General features: G+C 50.8%; 1 protein-coding gene and 1 pseudogene across 1 annotated transcript; one reads left to right on the top strand and one right to left on the bottom strand.

Annotated features, from left to right (window-relative positions):
* Window positions 1–11,514, top strand: part of LOC103292906 (glutamate dehydrogenase 1, mitochondrial-like) — a 129,424-nt pseudogene extending 117,910 nt beyond the window's left edge.
* Window positions 11,515–15,834: 4,320 nt separating this feature from the next.
* LOC103292848 (eukaryotic translation elongation factor 1 epsilon-1-like) lies at window positions 15,835–16,353 on the bottom strand. The gene has a single exon (XM_054729161.1). The coding sequence runs from the start codon at window positions 16,351–16,353 to the stop codon at window positions 15,835–15,837; it is 519 nt and encodes a 172-aa protein (XP_054585136.1).
* Between the last annotated feature and the right edge of the window lie 1,244 nt (window positions 16,354–17,597).

The following is a 17,597-nucleotide window of genomic DNA, read 5'->3' as shown; positions in this document are numbered from 1 at the left end:
GCACAACTAGAGGTCAGAACGGACATCGTCCAGAACCACAGGAGAGCTGGCGGACTGAAATGCCCACAGCTGGGGGGAAGGAGAAGGCCACGGGGACAATCGGGGGAGCCGTAAAAGCCTGAGGTATGGAGAAACTGGCGGAGACACGAGCACGCGCGCCTGCGGGGAGGATGGAGCCGGAGAGGAAGGGGCGGCTGACGGCCTGGCCAGCGTTCACTGGCAGGAAGGAGATAAAGGCTCCGGAATGCGCTAAGCGCCGGCTCCGACTGCACTGAGCGCCAGTTCCGGGCGAAACCCTGGGAAGCCAGGCGCAGGCTGGGGGAATGAATCTGGGCTGTGGGGCGCAGGCACAGAGGAGCGGGGGAAGGCAGAGCTCCAGAGGCGCGCACGGGAAGGGGCGCAAAGGACGGACTGTTGCCTGCGCCACTGAACTGCCCTAGCGGGAAGGAGACATAAGCTCAGGACCGTGCTGAACCCCAGTTCCGACTGCACTGAACCCCAGTTCCGGGCGAAACCCTGAGAAGCCAGGCGCACGCTGGGGGAATGAATTTGGGCTGTGGTGGCGGAGGCACAGAGAAGCGGCGGCTCCAGACGCGCGCACTGGAAGGTGCGCAGAGGACGGACTTTTGCCTGCGCCACTGGGTGGCCCTGCTGGGAAGGAGACAGGGACGCCAGACTGCGCTGAGACCCAGTTCCGACTACACTGAAGCCCAGTTCCAGGCGAGAATCTGGGAGTCCAGATTCATTAGGGGAGGGACTGGACTGTTTGGCAGTGGGCGAAACTCCAGGGCGCGTTTCTCTCGGGGGTGTTTGCGGGGAATACAGAGGGACACAGACACAGGAGCCTCATAGGGCGGAGCTGACAGGAAGCCAAGGTTGTAGGCTCCACCCTGTAGCTCCGCCCCAGCCAAGCTGAGCAGAAGCTTTTTCCTGCTGAGTGCCTCAGGTAGTGGCTGACCCACACTACATTGGAGACCCAGAAACGAGGGCATCTAATGGTTGGTGTGAGACGACACCAGATTTCAATCACTTGCATAAGGGAGGCATTCTAGAGGCAGACTCAGTGAGCGCCAAGGCATTGCTGCATCAAGACCCGGCCCACAAACATGTCTCCTGCACAGCAACTCTTCCTATATAGACAAAGAGGGTCCTCACGGCCAATTGGCCTGGAGGACAATTCCTCCCAGTGACACCAACAACAATCAAGACTTAACTGTACAAAGGAGGACCAAGATGGAGACATAGGGCGGCAGCCTGATCGTTGCCTACCACAACAATATTGAGACTACGACGGGAGAGCAGAGCAGACACCAGCCAGAAAGACCGGGGGGCTGGCTGAGCAGATGCTCTACAACTAGAATAAAAGAGAGGGGTACGCAGGATGATGCTGATGCCGGTGACCCAAAGTCCACACTTTAAGAACTATGGCTCAGGCGACACAATGGTGGCCTGGAACGTGCTCGGCGCAGTTCCCCCGGCGGTCTCCGGCTGAGGGGACGGCTCCACTCGCTGCCGAGCACGGACAGACGAGCCCCTGGGAGACATGGGGTGGGAGACTCCGTGCTTGCTGACCTCCGAGTCCTTCAAGAATCTCAATGCCCCGAAGTGGCCAGGTGCGCACGCTCAGCGACTGGCCACCGTTGCAGACCCAAGGGCCGACGCAGCAACACCGGACCAGCCCACCGCCGGGCACCGGGCACACCGGAGCCTTGCCGAGCCCGCCGCCCAACGAGTTCTGCGGCAGCCGCCCTGGAGCTCTGAGAAAATGACCGAAGGAATTGCTGAGAGGGAACTGACCAACAGGAATTGGGATCAAGAAGACGAAACCCCGCTGAGACCCGAGTCCAGGCGAGCCTGCGAGCCTCTGGGCTCAGATGTGGTCACACGCCTCTGGGCCTAGGTGAGGCCTCACGCCCCTGGGTTTGGGTGAGGCCACGCGCCCCTGGGTCCAGGTGAAGCTGGATTCCGGGTTCGGGTGAGGCCATGTGCCCCTGGGTCCGGGCGAATCTGAACCCTGGGTCCGGGTGAGGCCGTGGGCCCCTGGATCCGGGTAAGGCTGGGTCCCGAGTACGGGTGAGGCCGTGAGCCCCTGGATCCGGGTGAGACCACGCGACCAGGGGTCTGAGAGAGGTAACGCGCCCCTGGGTCCGGGTGGCTTCGTGCACCTAGGTCCAGGTGAGGCCACGTGCCCCTGGGTCTGAGAGAGGCCACGCACCCCTGGGTCCGGGCGAGACCATGTGTCCCTGGATCCGGGTGGGGCCTCGTGCACCTAGGCCCGGGTGGGGCCGCGTGCCCCTGGGTCTGGGGGAGGCCAGGCGTCCCTGGGTCCGGGTGAGACCGTGTGTTCCTGGATCCGTGTGAGGCCTCGTGCGCCTAGGCCCGAGTGAGGCCACGTGCCCCTGGGTCTGGAGGAGGCCAGGCGTCCCTGGGTCCGGGTGAGACCGTGTGTCCCTGGATCCGGGTGAGGCCTCGTGCGCCTAGGCCCGGGTGAGGCCACGTGCCCCTGGGTCTGGGGGAGGCCAGGCGTCCCTGGGTCCGGGTGAGACCGTGTGTCCCTGAATCCGGGTGAGACCTCGTGCACCTAGGCATGGGTGAGGTCACGTGCCCCGGGGTCTGAGAGGCCAAGCGTCCCTGGGTCCGGGTGAGACCATGTGTCCCTGGATCCGGGTGAGGCCGCGTGCACCTAGACCCGGGTGAGCCCAAGTGGCCCTGGGTCTGGGAGAGGCCAAGCGTCCCTGGGTCCGGGTGAGACCATGCGTCCCAGGATCCGGGTGAGGCCTCGTGCACCTAGGCCCGGGTGAGCCCAAGTGGCCCGGGGTCTGGGAGAGGCCAAGAGTCCCTGGATCCGGGTGAGACCATGTGTCCCTGGATCCGGGTGAGGCCTCGTGCACCTAGGCCCGGGTGAGCCCAAGTGGCCCTGGGTCTGGGAGAGGCCAAGCGTCCCTCGGTCCGGGTGAGACCATGTGTCCCTGGATCCGGGTGAGGCCTCGTGCACCTAGGCCCGGGTGAGCCCAAGTGGCCCTGGGTCTGGGAGAGGCCAAGCATCCCTGGGTCCGGGTGAGACCATGTGTCCCTGGATCCGGGTGAGGCCTCGTGCACCTAGGCCCGGGTGAGCCCAAGTGGCCCTGGGTCTGGGAGAGGCCAAGCATCCCTGGGTCCGGGTGAGACCGTGTGTCCCTGGATCCGGGTGAGGCCTCGTGCACCTAGGCCCGGGTGAGCCCAAGTGGCCCTGGGTCTGGGAGAGGCCAAGCGTCCCTGGGTCCGGGTGAGACCATGTGTCCCTGGATCCGGTGAGGCCTCGTACACCTAGGCCCGGGTGAGCCCAAGTGGCCCTGGGTCTGGGAGAGGCCAAGCGTCCCTGGATCTGGGTGAGACCATGTGTCCCTGGATCCGGGTGAGGCCTCGTGCACCTAGGCCCGGGTGAGCCCAAGTGGCCCTGGGTCTGGGAGAGGCCAAGCGTCCCTGGGTCCGGGTGAGACCATGAGTCCCTGGATCCGAGTGAGGCCTCGTGCACCTAGGCCCGGGTGAGCCCAAGTGGCCCAGGGTCTGGGAGAGGCCAAGCGTCCCTGGGTACGGGTGAAGCCAGATCCTGGCTCCGGGTGAGGCCGTGCTCCCCTGGATCCATCCGGGTGAGGCGGGGTCCCAGGCCCGGGTGAGACTACGCGCCCCTTGGGTATGGGTGAGGCCACGTGCCCCTTAGTCCGGGTGACGCCGTGCCCCTGGGTTCGGCCGAGACCAAACCAGAGGGAGTCGGACCTCCATTACCACCATTTGTCCACCATCCAGAGCTGAGGGGTCAGTGCTGACATGTACACATAAGGAACTACTGGACATTGAAATTGGGTCTCAAAAGAACTGTTGGTCCAGGGGGAAGCTCGCTACAGATTGATTCATTTGCCTGTCAGCATAACTATTATTGCTCGTCTCACATTCAGTTCTTATTAGTATATATCTAGTGACATATGATCTCGCTCATCTAGGGGAAATGATGAACAACATAGACTGAGGAACAAGAACAGAACCAGAAGCAAGGAGGCATCGATCGGACTATCGGGCCTCAGAGGGAGGATAGGGGAGGGTAGGGGGAGGGTGGGGGGAGGGGGGGAGTTCAACCAAAGGACCTGTATGCATGCATATAAGCCTATCCAACGGTTAAGTTCAACAGGGGATTGGGGCATGCGTGGGGAGAGGGGTGGGATGGGAATGGGGGGATGAGGACAAATATGTGACACCTTAATCAATAAAGAAATTAAAAATAAAAAAAAAAATAAAAAAAATAAAAAAAATGAATAATACATTAAAAGGAATAAACAGTAGATTAGATGAAGCAGAGGACTGAGTCAGCAATTTGGAAGATAAGGAAGCAGAAAACACCCAATCAGAACAACAATAAAAAATGAAGATAGTTTAAAGGGTCTCTGGGACAATACCAAGCATACCAATATTCACATCATAGGGGAGAAGAGAGAAAGGAATTTGAAACCTATTTGAAGAAATAATAAAAACTTCCCTAATATGGCAAAGGAAATAGACACACCGGTCCAGGAAATGCAGAGTCCCAAACAAAATAAACCCAAAGAGGCCCACACCAAAACATTAAAATGGCAAAGTTTAGCCCTAGCCCGTTTGGCTCAGTGGATAGAGCATCGGCCTCCGGACCAAAGGGTCCCGGGTTCAATTCTGGTCAAGGGCACGTACCTTGGTTGCAGCCTGGTCAGGGTTTGTGCAGAAGGCACCCAATCGATGGGTTTCTCTCACATCAATGTTTCTCTCTGACTTTCCCTCTCTCTTCCACTTTCCCTAAAAATCAATGGAAAAAAATCCTCGGGTGAGAATTTTTTTTAAATCTATATATATAAAAGCCTAATATGCAAATTGTCCTGGTGGTCGGTGGACCGGGAGTTCGACTGCTCGTTATGACATGCACTGACCACCAGGTGGCATACGGGGAACATGGTGAGCATCGGCAATAGTGCAATGGTAGAGCAGGTGAGCGGTGGTGCCAGACCAAGGCGGGGCGCCAGTCGCTGTCATTAGGTCGAGCCTCTGGTGGTTACTGAAAATTTTTTGCTCCCACATGCCACAGTCCCACCCGATGCCAGCATTGGTCCCAATCACTCAGCGCCATCAGCAGGTGCGAGCGGTGGCTACCGGCCCCAATTGCCCCTCAGGGCTTCTCCACCTCCCCCTGCTCCTGAGGGGCGATCGGGGCCAGCAGCCACCTCTCACACCCACTGCCCTCGCTGGCCCCACTTACACCTGCTGCTGGCGCCAGCCCAGCCCCGATCACCCCAATACAGCAACCGGCGGTGGCAGCGGGGGCGGGGCTGCCGCTCCAAGGCACTGAGGGAGCAGGGCAGGGGCTGCAGGCCCACCCAATCGCCCCTCAGGGCTTCTCCACCTCCCCCTGCTCCCACCCACTGCTGGCAGACAGGGGACCAAGGGCCACGGCGGGGGCACGGAGGATGGGCCGAGACCCACCCCTGTGCCCACCTCAGCCTCGAGGCCCACAGTTCCTTTCAAGGTGCACAAACTCGTGCACCGGGCCCTTAGTGCCAAATAAAAGAACAGGAGACATCTCCAAAAAATGAACTAAATGAAATGGAGGCAAGCAAACTACCACATACAGCATTCAAAACAATGGTTAGCCGAAACCGGTTTGGCTCAGTGGATAGAGCGTCGGCCTGCGGACTCAAAGGTCTCGGGTTCGATTCCGGTCAAGGGCATGTACCTTGGTTGCGGGCACATCCCCAGTAGGGGGTGTGCAAGAGGCAGCTGATCGATGTATCTCTCTCATCGATGTTTCTAACTTTCTCTCCCTCTCTCTTCCTCTCTGTAAAAAATCAATAAAATTAAAAAAAGAAAAAAGAAAAAAATAAAACTTTCAGTACCTGACTATTTAGTCAGGGGCACTGACCTCTAAAAAAAAAAAAAAAAAAAAAAAAAAAAAACAATGGTTATCAGGATGCTCAAGGAACTTAGTGAGAACTTCAACAGCATTGAAATGGACATAGAAATGATAAAAAAAAAAAAAAAAAAAGAACCAGTCAGGCCCAGTCAGTGTTGCTCTGTGGTTGAGCTTCGACCTATGAACCAGGAGGTCTCACAGTTCGATTCCCAGTCAGGCCACATGCCCAAGTTGAAGGCTCAGTCTCCCAGAAGTGGGTGTGCAGGAGACAGCTGATCAATGATTTTCTCTCATCATTGATGTTTCTGTCTCTCTCTCCCTCTCCCTTCCTCTCTGAAAATCAATAAAAAAATATTTTTTAAAAGAAAATAAACTTTGACACAAACGTGTTATTTTAACATTGTTTGTTGAAACCGCAAATTTTTAGAAGGTTGAAGGATTCCTCTATTAGGACTGCCTCTTTGAATAAAATTCTTATGTGGATTTGAATCTATTGGAAGTTTGGCACCAGACTGAACACCAGTCTAAGCCAACATTTTCTCTTTAGTGTTTAGAAGCCCTGAACATGTTTTCCTTCAGATTAAAAGAAAAGACACAAACATTTTATGCTCATAATTTTGTGTTCTTTTCATAGAGAACTTACAGCACTTGACCACCTTAAGATCCCACTTCTACGATGAGCACTTCTTCTGGTGCAGGTGCTACTGAGCTCTGAAGGACTCACCTGGGGCATCGCTGCTGGGCACCATGTTTGCACACCTTCAATGTCTGCAGCCATGCTGATTGTTTTCCCAGGCAGGTGAACCAACTTAGGAATGGAACTGAGACCCATGCACCCCACTCTGTCCACACCGAGGAGCTAGAAGGTCTCAGTTGTGTCAATGTAAGAAACATTCAAACCTGTGAAGAATTTTTGTGAGTTTATTTGAGACAAAACTGTCAACAACTGCTGGGAAGCAAAATCTCAATGGATTGAGATGATGCTCCAGAGAATGACAGTTTTGCACCTTATTTTATACATTACAATCAAAAGAGGAGGTGTAAGTGGTTTACATAAAATCCATTGGTGATAGATTAGGGAGGTGGGAGGAAGCAAAGCAGGGAAACCTTTGGGATTAGGTCAAAAGTAAAATGATAGACACATACTTCTTTTACTTAGTGGGTGTAGAATAGTTAACAGTCAACAATGAACTCAATAACAATGAGGGGATTTGTGGTCTCCACAGAGGGGTGCCTGTGCTTTGAGGGGTCTGGAAAAAGGAAAATTACTTTGCCATTCCAAAGACATGTTATCATAGATGCAAAAAGACAATAGACAGGCTCAATTAAGGTAAAGATTGACCTTTGTCACGGAAGATACTGGTCTAGGACATGACTACCCACCAAAAATTGCTTTTTGTTAAAAAGGTTTTAATTCGCCCTAACCGGTTTGGCTCAGTGGATAGAGTATTGGCACACAGACTGAAGAATCCCAGGTTCAATTCTGGTCAAGGGCATGTACCTTGGTTGTGGGATCGATCCCCAGTAGGGGGCGTGCAGGAGACAGCCGATGGATGTTTCTCTCTTATCGATGTTTCTGTCTCTATTCTTCTCCTTTCCTCTCTGAAAAATCAATAAAATATGTACATATTTTAAAAATGTTTTCATTTCAGACCATCCTTTGTGGCTATTTAGGTCTCTGACTTTGCAAGGCCGCCATGCAGGCGTTGGCTAAGCTAGCCAGGTTAGCATGTAACCCCTTTTGGTCCTAACACCATCAATGAAAAAGTATAATACTGTCAACTCCACCCATCCCTAGTGGCCAAACTGGTTCTCCAAGTGCTGTGTGGTAGAGGGCATGGCTTCAGACCCTCACTGTGGAAAATTCCAATGTTGATCATCAGAAGTTAAGATATTAATATTTTACTAGTGTGCTAAGAACGTGAAGGCACCTTTTGGTGCACGGGCGATGATCAACAACACTCCAACCAGCTCCAACCAACTCCAGCCAAGCCACTGGGCCAGGGCTGTTATTTACTTTTTTAATATGATTTTTTTTCATTGTTACTATACTTCAACTTCTTATTAGTTCACATTGCTTGAAGGTACTTGATATTCTTTTAAAATATTTTTATTGATATTTTTAGAGAGGGAGAGGGAGAGACAAACATTAATGAGAGAGAAACAGCCATAGGTGCACGCCCCCTACTGGGGATTGAACAGGCAATCTGGGCATGTGCCCTGCCAGGGAATCTAACCAAAGGCCTCTTGATGCATGGGATGATGCTCAACCAACTGAGCCACACCAGCCAGGGCTTTCTGTTCTCTTTTGCAGTCTGACTGGAGTAGAATACAACACTAGCCCTTTGTTGATAAAACTACGTAACAAATGACTGCAGGGTTTTTAAATTAGCTATTGCAGTGGAAAGACTCTGTCACGCTTATACAGTATTGCATTTGAATCCTTTTAATGATTCTTTATTTACAGACAAGCTTCTAAAAACTAATGACATTCATAGTGACATTCAATGCTAAAAACAAAACACAGATAGGCTTAAACGTAGATCCTTTCCAATCTTAGTGTCTTTGGTCGCTTGAGCCACTGTTTTTAGTCTTTCAACTTCAACCTTCAGTGCCAGGAAAAACATTCTTTTATTTTATTACTGTCAAATATGTAAGTAATCCTTCTTATCAGACACTTAATCTTATTATAACTAACATATAAAGATGTAGATAAATCACATTGAGAGACATTTCTTGGGATGAGAGCCACTAGTTCTAGATAATAAACCCTTTTCATAAATTATACTTTAATCTAAAATCTGGGTATATACTAGTATATATTACTTCATTGGCTCAGTTTAATCAGAAAAAAATGCAAAGGGAAATTTATGACTGTGGCATACATACGTCTTAAACCTGTTCCTATCACTGCCAACTCTGACATCCAACCTAGAAAAGTTGTCTCTCTACCACATCACTCTACATCTCAGCCATTTTGTGTGTCTTCACTACACCGGTCAATCAATACTTGAAATATCTTACCATCTATTTCTTTTTCCTATTCGTCAGCTGTCTGAGGCAGGAACTTTGCACTGACCTGTTCAGAAGTCCCAGTTCCTGGAAAAGTGCCAGAACTATTGTGTGATTCAAAACATAGCACTAGTAGCAAATCAGTGTTGAATCCATCAATAAATATTAATATAGAAATAAAAATTAAAAATCAGCACTAAATCAGTAAATGTCAAGTAATTATATTAGAATGAAAATATATTAAAAGTTGTAAAGTCAGCTGAAACCGATTTGGCTCAGTGGATAGAGCGTCAGCCTGCAGACTGAAGGGTCCCAGGTTCGATTCCAGTCAAGGGCACGTAACTTGGTTGCGGGCACATCCCCAGAGGGGGGTGTGCAGGAGGCAGCTGATCGATGTTTCTCTCTCATCGATGTTTCTAACTCTCTATCTCTCTCTCTTCCTCTCTGTAAAAAATCAATTAAAAAATCAATAAAATATATATTTTTTAAAAGTTGTAAAGTCAAATTATAATCTATTAAATTAAAAAAGCACAGTACAGCCCAGCCTGCATAGCTGTGGTTGAATGTTGATCTATAAACCAGGAGGACATGGTTCAATTCAAGGTCAGGGCACATGCCCCAGTTGCTGCTTGAACCCCAGTGGGAGGCATTCAGGAGGTGGCTGACCAATGATTCTCCCTCATCATTGATGTTTCTATCTCTCTCCTTCCTCTACCTTCCTCTCTGAAATCAATAAAAAAAAATTTTTTTTTAATCCTTACCCAAGAATATTTTCCATTGATTTTTAGGGAGAGTAGAAGAGAGGGAAAGAAAGAGAGAAACATCAATGTGAGAGAAACACATCAATTGGTTGCTTCCTGCACGAGCCCTGACCAGAGCCCAGGCCAGGGAGGAATCTGCAACCAAGGTACGTGCCCTTGACCGGAATTGGACCCAGGACCCTTTGGTCCGAAGGCTGATGCTCTATCTACTGAGCCAAACTGGCTAAAGCAATAAAACTTTTTTTAAAAAAGAAGAAGAATTGTACACCCAAAACCTATATGATTTTATTAATCTATGTCACCCAGTAAATTCAATGACAAGGAAGGGAGGGAGGGGGGAGGGAGGGAGAGAAGGAGGAAGGAAGGAAGGACAAGGAAGGAAGGAAGGAAGGAAGGAAGGAAGGAAGGAAGGAAGGAAGGAAAGAGAAAGAAGAGAAAAAAGACAAGAGAATCCACATGCAGTTTAATACCGGGTGTGGTGCTGAAGAGCTGTGTAAACTGTAATGAAAAAAAAAAGCGCCACCCTGAAGCCAGACTTGCAGCTGCCTGGCCCAGCGCTTCACTAGCCCTCTTCACCGACTTCCTCTTTCTGAATTTGGGTGCTGAGAGTCCTCCCTTAACGGCTGTGAGGACCTGAGCTACCAGCTGTGAGGACCTGAGCTACCGTGTGCAAGTCCTGGAAGAGCACCCAGGCAGCACAAAGGCTGCTGCTGTGAGCCTAGCTGCTGTCACCGTGAGAACTGCGAGGGCCCTTGAGGGTCATAGCGCAGGGGAGGCTCATCAACAGACAGTCTCCGCAGTGAGGTGCTTAGCGGCGCCAGTGTGACAGGAGGATCAGGGAGTGACCTGACCTGGGGAACTAACTCCATGAGAGAGACAGGCTGGGGGGGTGGGGGGGTGAGACCACCGAAGGGGTTTATGTTGCTGTTGTTTTTTGTTGTTAATCCTCACTGGAGGACACCTTGACCTGAATCAAATATCCACTGAGCCAAACCGGCCAGGGCCAGAAGGGGTTGTTTTATTTTTTTAACATATTTTTTATTTATTTCAGAGAGGAAGAGAGAGAAACATCAATGATGAGAATCACTGATTGGCTGCCTCCTGCATTCCCCCTCTCCGGGGATGGAGCCGCAACCAGCCATGTGCCCTGAGGGGGAACCATGACCTGGTCCACAGCTGAGCCCAACCACTGAGCCAGCTGGGCAGAGGGCTTGTTTTTGGAAGGTGACTGTGAAGTGCGGTGGGAAATGACACGGGTGAGTCTCGGAGGTGATTCTGAGGCCGAATGCTGAGAAGTCTGGGGGCCCTGGGTGGGGAGCGCCCTGTGGGTGGGGGGAGGCGCAGGGAGCTCTAAAAGGAGCGAAGCCCCAGCCGGTTTGGCCCAGTGGACAGAGCCTCGGCCTGAAGGGTCCCGGGTTCGACTCCGGACAAGGGCACGGAACTCGGTTGCAGGCTCCTCCCCAGCCGGAGCCCTGGTTGGGCGCATGCAATCGGATGTTTTTCTCTCACACTGATATTCCTGTCTTTCCCTCTCTCTAAAATCAATGGGAAAACATCCTGGGGTGAGGATTTAAAAAAAGAATATGAAAAGCGTTGATGAGGAGCGACATCGCCGCCTCTGCTGTCAACCCTTCCCGCTTCTCCCTTGCACAGGTCTTCACGCTCACCCCGCGAAGGACGCGCCGAGCCTCCCTGGCGGAAGCCCTCCGGCCCCAGGCCCGGCTCCTGGCCCCACTGCCCGCGGGCCCTCCGCCTCTGCCAGGCCCCTCACTCCGCTACCCTCCTGCTTCTAAGGCGGCTGCCGCTGAACACAGCGACCTCCGGAGCCCGTGACCCGCTTCGCGGAGCGGACGGAAGAACCAACAAAGACCCAGCGAGGAACTAACCCAGAACCCGACCGCCGCGGGAGGGCGGGAGCAGCGGCCGCTCAGCGCAGCGTGGATGGCCGGGCGGCGCGGCGGAGGCGCCAGCAGCCAATCCGCGCGAGGAGGGCGGGACCGCTCCGCCGAGGGGAGCCCCGCCACTGCCTGGCCCCACCGACGCCCGCCTCAACGGCCGTCCCTAGGTGCTGATTGGCTGGAAGCCACCACGGCCTTTCTCCGATTGGCTGCTTCTCCAGTCCTTCCTTGCGGAGGTGGAGAGCGTGAATGAGGCGTGGCCTCTTGGACGTGACCTCCTGGAGGTGGAAGAAGTCGTTCCTGGAGGCTAGAGTCTGTGAAAGGGAGCGGGTCCTTCACGCCAGATGCGCAGCGGGGTGGCTGCCACGGGGACCCCAGTATTCCCCTTCTTGAGACCCACACACCGTTTCTGTACCCGCTTGTCCAGAAGGCTCGGAGGCCCCGCTGCGCGAAGGGTCCCTCCCGCAGCCTCCCCAGCGCGCTGGAGACCAGCCAAGGCTGAGCTGGAGAAGTGAGCCCTTTGCCCTTTGTCCCTCAGTCACTACCCTTCCGGTGGCCACCTTCCCTCCGGTCTTACACCGCTCCCTCCTGCTCTCACGTAGGCAGGCCCGTGAGCAGTGAGGCTGCCTTCCCCCCCCCCCCCCCCCCCCCGCACACACACTCAAACACGCGTCCTCCAAGGGGGTGAGCCCCAGATCTACGGGCCCAGGACCAGAAGGCGCTCAGCACACATAGGGGACCTGAGGAACATGCAGAGTGTCGCAGCGCTAGCATCTAGGAAACCCTACTGTTCCCAAATGTCAGGTCACAAGCCACGCTTGCTCACAGGAAGTAAGTGGAACTGCTACTGGGTAACCGCAGCACCTGCAGACAGCTCCAGCAGAGAGCTCAACAGCAGTACCTCCGGGGAATTTGTCTTCATTAACATATTAAAATCACACCAGGGAACCATTTGGGCTAGGCAAACCCCAAATCTTCCCTGAAATTGGCTCCCTTTTTCTTGAAATTCATCACCTCCAGTATCCCACCTACCGACCTTCAACCCCTTAAAAGCTCCCTGACCTCCCACTTGGGAGAGAAGGCATATTTCCGAGCATGACTCACCCTTCTCCACTCCTTGATGGAAGAAGACACTTTCTACTCTGCTTTACCCGAGGGATCCCTCATTCTAGTTCTGTTAGCGCTGCGCAGAAGGGCCTTCCTTCATTTGGGTCACTGGCCCCAAAAGGGTGGGCAACAAGAGGGCAAGAAGAGCAAGGGGGTCCCTGAGGGAGACGCAGCCTAGGAAGTGGGTCCAGATGGGAGAGTTCTCAGAGAACAAATTCCCTCTCCCCACCTCTGGTTCTCTAACAAATGGGGTATTGTTATAATAATGTAACCCCTCTAATTATTGTGTGAAATGCTTGCTGTATGGAAACCCCCAATACTCTGTAACTCCCAAAATTAATGAACACCCCACTATCTTGATGTAAAAGCTCTGTGCCCTTAAGTGTAAACAACCTGCTCCCCCAGCCTAAGGCACACCGTCTGGCCCACACTGATAAGGACACAAGTTGCTTGTGGCGGTCTATATAACCACAGGATCAGCTTCAGTTGGGGTCTCCTGCCCGATAAGAGGACGACTCCACGTCGCTCTGAGAGACGAGCCCCTGATTGCTCTGCTGTGTGAGCCTGAACCAACTGCGGCCGCCTGCCTGTCTCTGTTTTCGTCGTCTGTCCTTCAGTGTGCATCGCCGGGTGGCCTTTGCTGGAGCCTAGGACCCACTAGGAGTAGGTAAATAAACCCTGTGTGATTGCATACTGATTCTGTCTGTGTGTCATGTGTTCTGGTTTGGCTCAGCTGTCTAGACATTGAAGTACCAGGGGATAGGCCGTTATTGCTGACTCCTGGTCACCTGCGTTTGTCCCACTGAGTCTAGACAGATAATTAATTGGGGCATAATTGGGACAAGTATATTTTGCCCTGATCAGGTAGGTCAGTTGGTTAGAGCAGCCTCCTGATACACCAAGATTGTGGGTGTGATTCCTGGTAGGGCACATACAAGAATCAACCAATGAATGCATAAATAAATGGGACAAGAAATCCATTTCTCTCTCTCTCATCAACAAATGAAAACTTATAAACACAACAAAAAAGAGGTATTTTTCCTCCTGCACCAGAGCCCTCAAAACAGACAATCTCAGCCTCCCCCTGAGGCCTGTGACATTCAGTCCACCTAAGTCCTAGACTATAGGGAAAAGACTCATGTCATGCTCCCATGGAAACCGAAATGGGGTGTTTGGGTCCAAGTCCACTATCTCGCAAAATCGAAGAATGAAGTCACGGACAAAAACGGTTAGCAGAAGCAAAGTTTATTGAGAGAAGTCAGTCCTGGAAAAAGTGCAGCTAGGGTTCGAAAAGCAGGCCAGTGTACAGAGCTTCCACGCCATGCGCAGCTAGGTGTAGTTCAGCATCCAAGCTAATTAAAGTCCATTAGTCCATGTGTGGAGTCCCACATGACCATAAGACACGTGGGCGCAGGCAAATATATCTCCTGCCTGGAGTGTCAGGATTGGTGAGGAGAGAGCATGGCCTTTTTGCCTAGGGCAGTGGTCGGCAAACTCATTAGTCAACAGAGCCAAATATCAACAGTACAACGATTGAAATTTCTTTTGAGAGCCAAATTTTTTAAACTTAAACTTCTTCTAACGCCACTTCTTCAAAATAGACTCGCCCAGGCCGTGGTATTTTGTGGAAGAGCCACACTCAAGGGGCCAAAGAGCCGCATGTGGCTCATGAGCAGCAGTTTTCCGACCACAGTCCTAGGGGTAAGATATCTGCTTGCTAGCTTCTGATTGGTTTTTTCAAATAATTCTGCCTTAGCAACATCCTTGGGATTGGTTTCTACGCCTCACTGCGTTATGACTGGTTATCTGCAAGCTGCCTGTCTTTGCAACATCCATACATTTTTTTAAATATATTTTTTTATTGATTTCAGAGAGGAAGGGAGGGGGAGAGAAAGATGGAAACATCAACGATGGAAGAGAATCCTCCTGCATGTCCTACACCGGGATCAAGCCTGCAACCTGCTCAGGTGCCCTGACAGGGAATCAAACCGTTACCTCCTGGTTCATAGGTCAATGCTCAACCATTGAGCCACACCAGTCGGGCAACATCCATACATTTTATATTATTTTTTACTTTTTCAACCACATTCACTGGTTCACATAAATATTTGAAAAGAAACACATCTATCTTTCCTTTCTCTATCCTTGGCACAATTTATTACAGATCTTAATAAACAAACAACGGTAAATAGTCATAAGGGGAAAATGCATTTTAAAATATGAAAGACAGGTCAATAAATAACCAAATAGGTCAATCATTAAAAGGACAAATGTTTTTTAAAATTAAGCCATTGACTTGCAACTTTTATTAAAATAAATTTCATCTATAAAAACAAGTTGATTTATAACTTGATCTTAACTCAAGTTTTGATAGCAGTTGAATTTTTACATTAAAAATTGCAAAATTTCAACTAAAGAAAAATAAAACATTCAGACATGTGGGGTTTTTTTTATTGGTTAACCACTTTATTTTTAAAAAATATTTTATTTTTATTGATTTCAGAGAGGAATTGAGAGGGAGAGAGAGAGAGAGAATAGAAACATCAATGATGAGAGAGAATCATTGATTGGTTGACTCCTGCATGCCCCCTACTGGGGATTGAGCCCGCAACCCAGGCATGTGCCCTTGACTAGAATCGAACTCAGGACCTTTCAGACCGCAGGCCAACGCTCTCCACTGAGCCAAACCAGCTAGGGCCAGACATGTTTATATTTTAAAAATTCTATCAACTTCAGCAAATAAAAAATGACTGCACATCAATTTACATTAGCACTCTGTCCAGAATACACTTTCCATTTAAAATATTTTTAGCCCTGACCGGTTTGGCTCAGTGGATAGAGCGTCGGCCTGCGGACTCAAGGGTCCCAGGTTCGATTCCAGTCAAGGGCATGTACCTTGGTTGCGGGCACATCCCCAGTAGGGGGTGTGCAGGAGGCAGCTGATTGATGTTTCTCTCTCATCACTGTTTCTAACTCTCTCTCCCTCTCCCTTCCTCTCTGTAAAAAATCAATAAAATATATATATATATATATATATATAAATATATATATATATAAAAACCCTTAGCCTTTAAAAAAAAGTTTTAAAAAAATAAAAATAAAATAAATATTTTTAATATCTCTTCTGCACAGACAGCATGGGTACCTTCTAGTGGGAATTTGTATACAGTCTGTTCTTGATGAAGACAACACTAGACAGATGTTGCCTGATGCCTGGATAATGCTGAATGTGACAAAACCAGCGAGACACATTTAGATGTTTCTTTTCTTGAACTGTCAGGTCAACTATGAAGCAATGGAGTCCAGAGTATAAAACAATATCTGCTAAGGTAAAGTTATATCCTCTAAGATAGACTTTAACTTCAAGACATGAATTAAGATCCTTCAACAGAATGCGGATATCATCTTTTTTGGAGTTTCCATCTACTCGAGTTACTCTGTATTCTAACCATTGTTGAACCATTGCTTTTTCTTCTGCAGTGCTCCCAAGCAAATATTCTTTGTTGGCTTCTTTGACTAGATGAGCTGCTATAGTAGCCAATCCTGTTAGACATGGACCGCTGTTTGTTTGAAGAACTGGAATCTGGCGCTCGCCCTGAGCGCTGCACTTGTTCCCTTTACTCAGCCCCAGGGACTTCAGCAGCATCAACTCCACAGCCCCCGCCATCTTTCAGTCTCAACATCCATACATTTTAAAGCTCACATCTCCCGTGCGCACCCTTCTTTCCCCATCCAGCTGGGTTGCCTTAGCAATTTTGCCTAGCTGGGTCTAGTTCTAGGTCATTTTGCCTGTCTCCGTGGTTTTTCTCGGAACCAGGCGTGGTCAGCAAGCTGTATTTTACCCACGCCTGCAATGCTCCACTTCCCAGCCCCTGTGGTCCTGCCCCTCTCTACCTAGCCCTCTTCTACTATCTCCTCACCACTATATACCAGACGAGAGATGAGCCACTTCCCTTTCATTTTACCTTTGGCAATGTTAGATTGTCCCATTTCATTACCTTTCCTCAGGGAAATCAATGGCTTTTAGGATATATCTTTCTCACAGGACAGTAGGCAGTGCTTGGAGAAGGGGGAAAGCACAGTTTGCGAGTGGGAGCTGTGGCGATGATTGATTTGATCAGAGGAGGGAGTCCTAGGTGTGAGTGCTGATTTTCAGCCCACTCTTGGCAACAGACTTCTCTCCTTCCACACAAGGTGCTTTGCATCCTTTGCAGTGCTGAGTCCAGAAGGGAAAAGAGTTCAGAGCTGGATCTGGCAGTTTTTTCTCAGCTTCTGATACCTCCAGGCTCTCATCTGCACCCACCCAACTGAGGCTGGCTCTCTGTCACCCACTCCTCCCAGCCTTTCATCATCTGAGGTTTGATTTCCCTGTAGGTCTCAGTGCCTCTTGCTTAGCTCTCCCATCCTACCTAATAATAGAGTAATATGCAAATTGACCGTACTTTCGCTACACCCACAAGCCACGCCCACCAGGAAACCGTTGCAGGGACGCTGGGGTTCGGCTGAGCCCAAGGCCACCGCCCGGGGCCAAGCCCCAACCCTGAAAGAAGGCAGAAGGCGGTGGCCACAGCCAAGGCCTGGGTCCCTGGTGCCGGCAGAAAACTGGTACAGGCAGCCAGGTGAATGAAGGTCTATTGCACGAATCTTCGTGCAAACGGGCTGCTAGTCCTATATAATAAAAGCCTAATATGCTAAGTGTCCAGTCATCCAGTTGGACGTTCAACCAATCAAAGCATAATATGCTAATGATATGCTAAGGCTGCTCAACCGCTTGCTATGACGTGCACTTACCACCAGGGGCAGACAGTCGACCAGTTGACCAGTTGCTATGACGTGCACTGACCACCAGGGGGAAGACGCTCCAACTGGTAGGTTAGCTTGCTGCTGAGGTCCGGCCGATCAGGACTGAGT

This window comes from Eptesicus fuscus, chromosome 17 (genome assembly GCF_027574615.1).
Source record: "Eptesicus fuscus isolate TK198812 chromosome 17, DD_ASM_mEF_20220401, whole genome shotgun sequence".
Taxonomy (NCBI): domain Eukaryota; kingdom Metazoa; phylum Chordata; class Mammalia; order Chiroptera; family Vespertilionidae; genus Eptesicus; species Eptesicus fuscus.
This window is presented reverse-complemented; position numbering and strand designations above follow the sequence as displayed.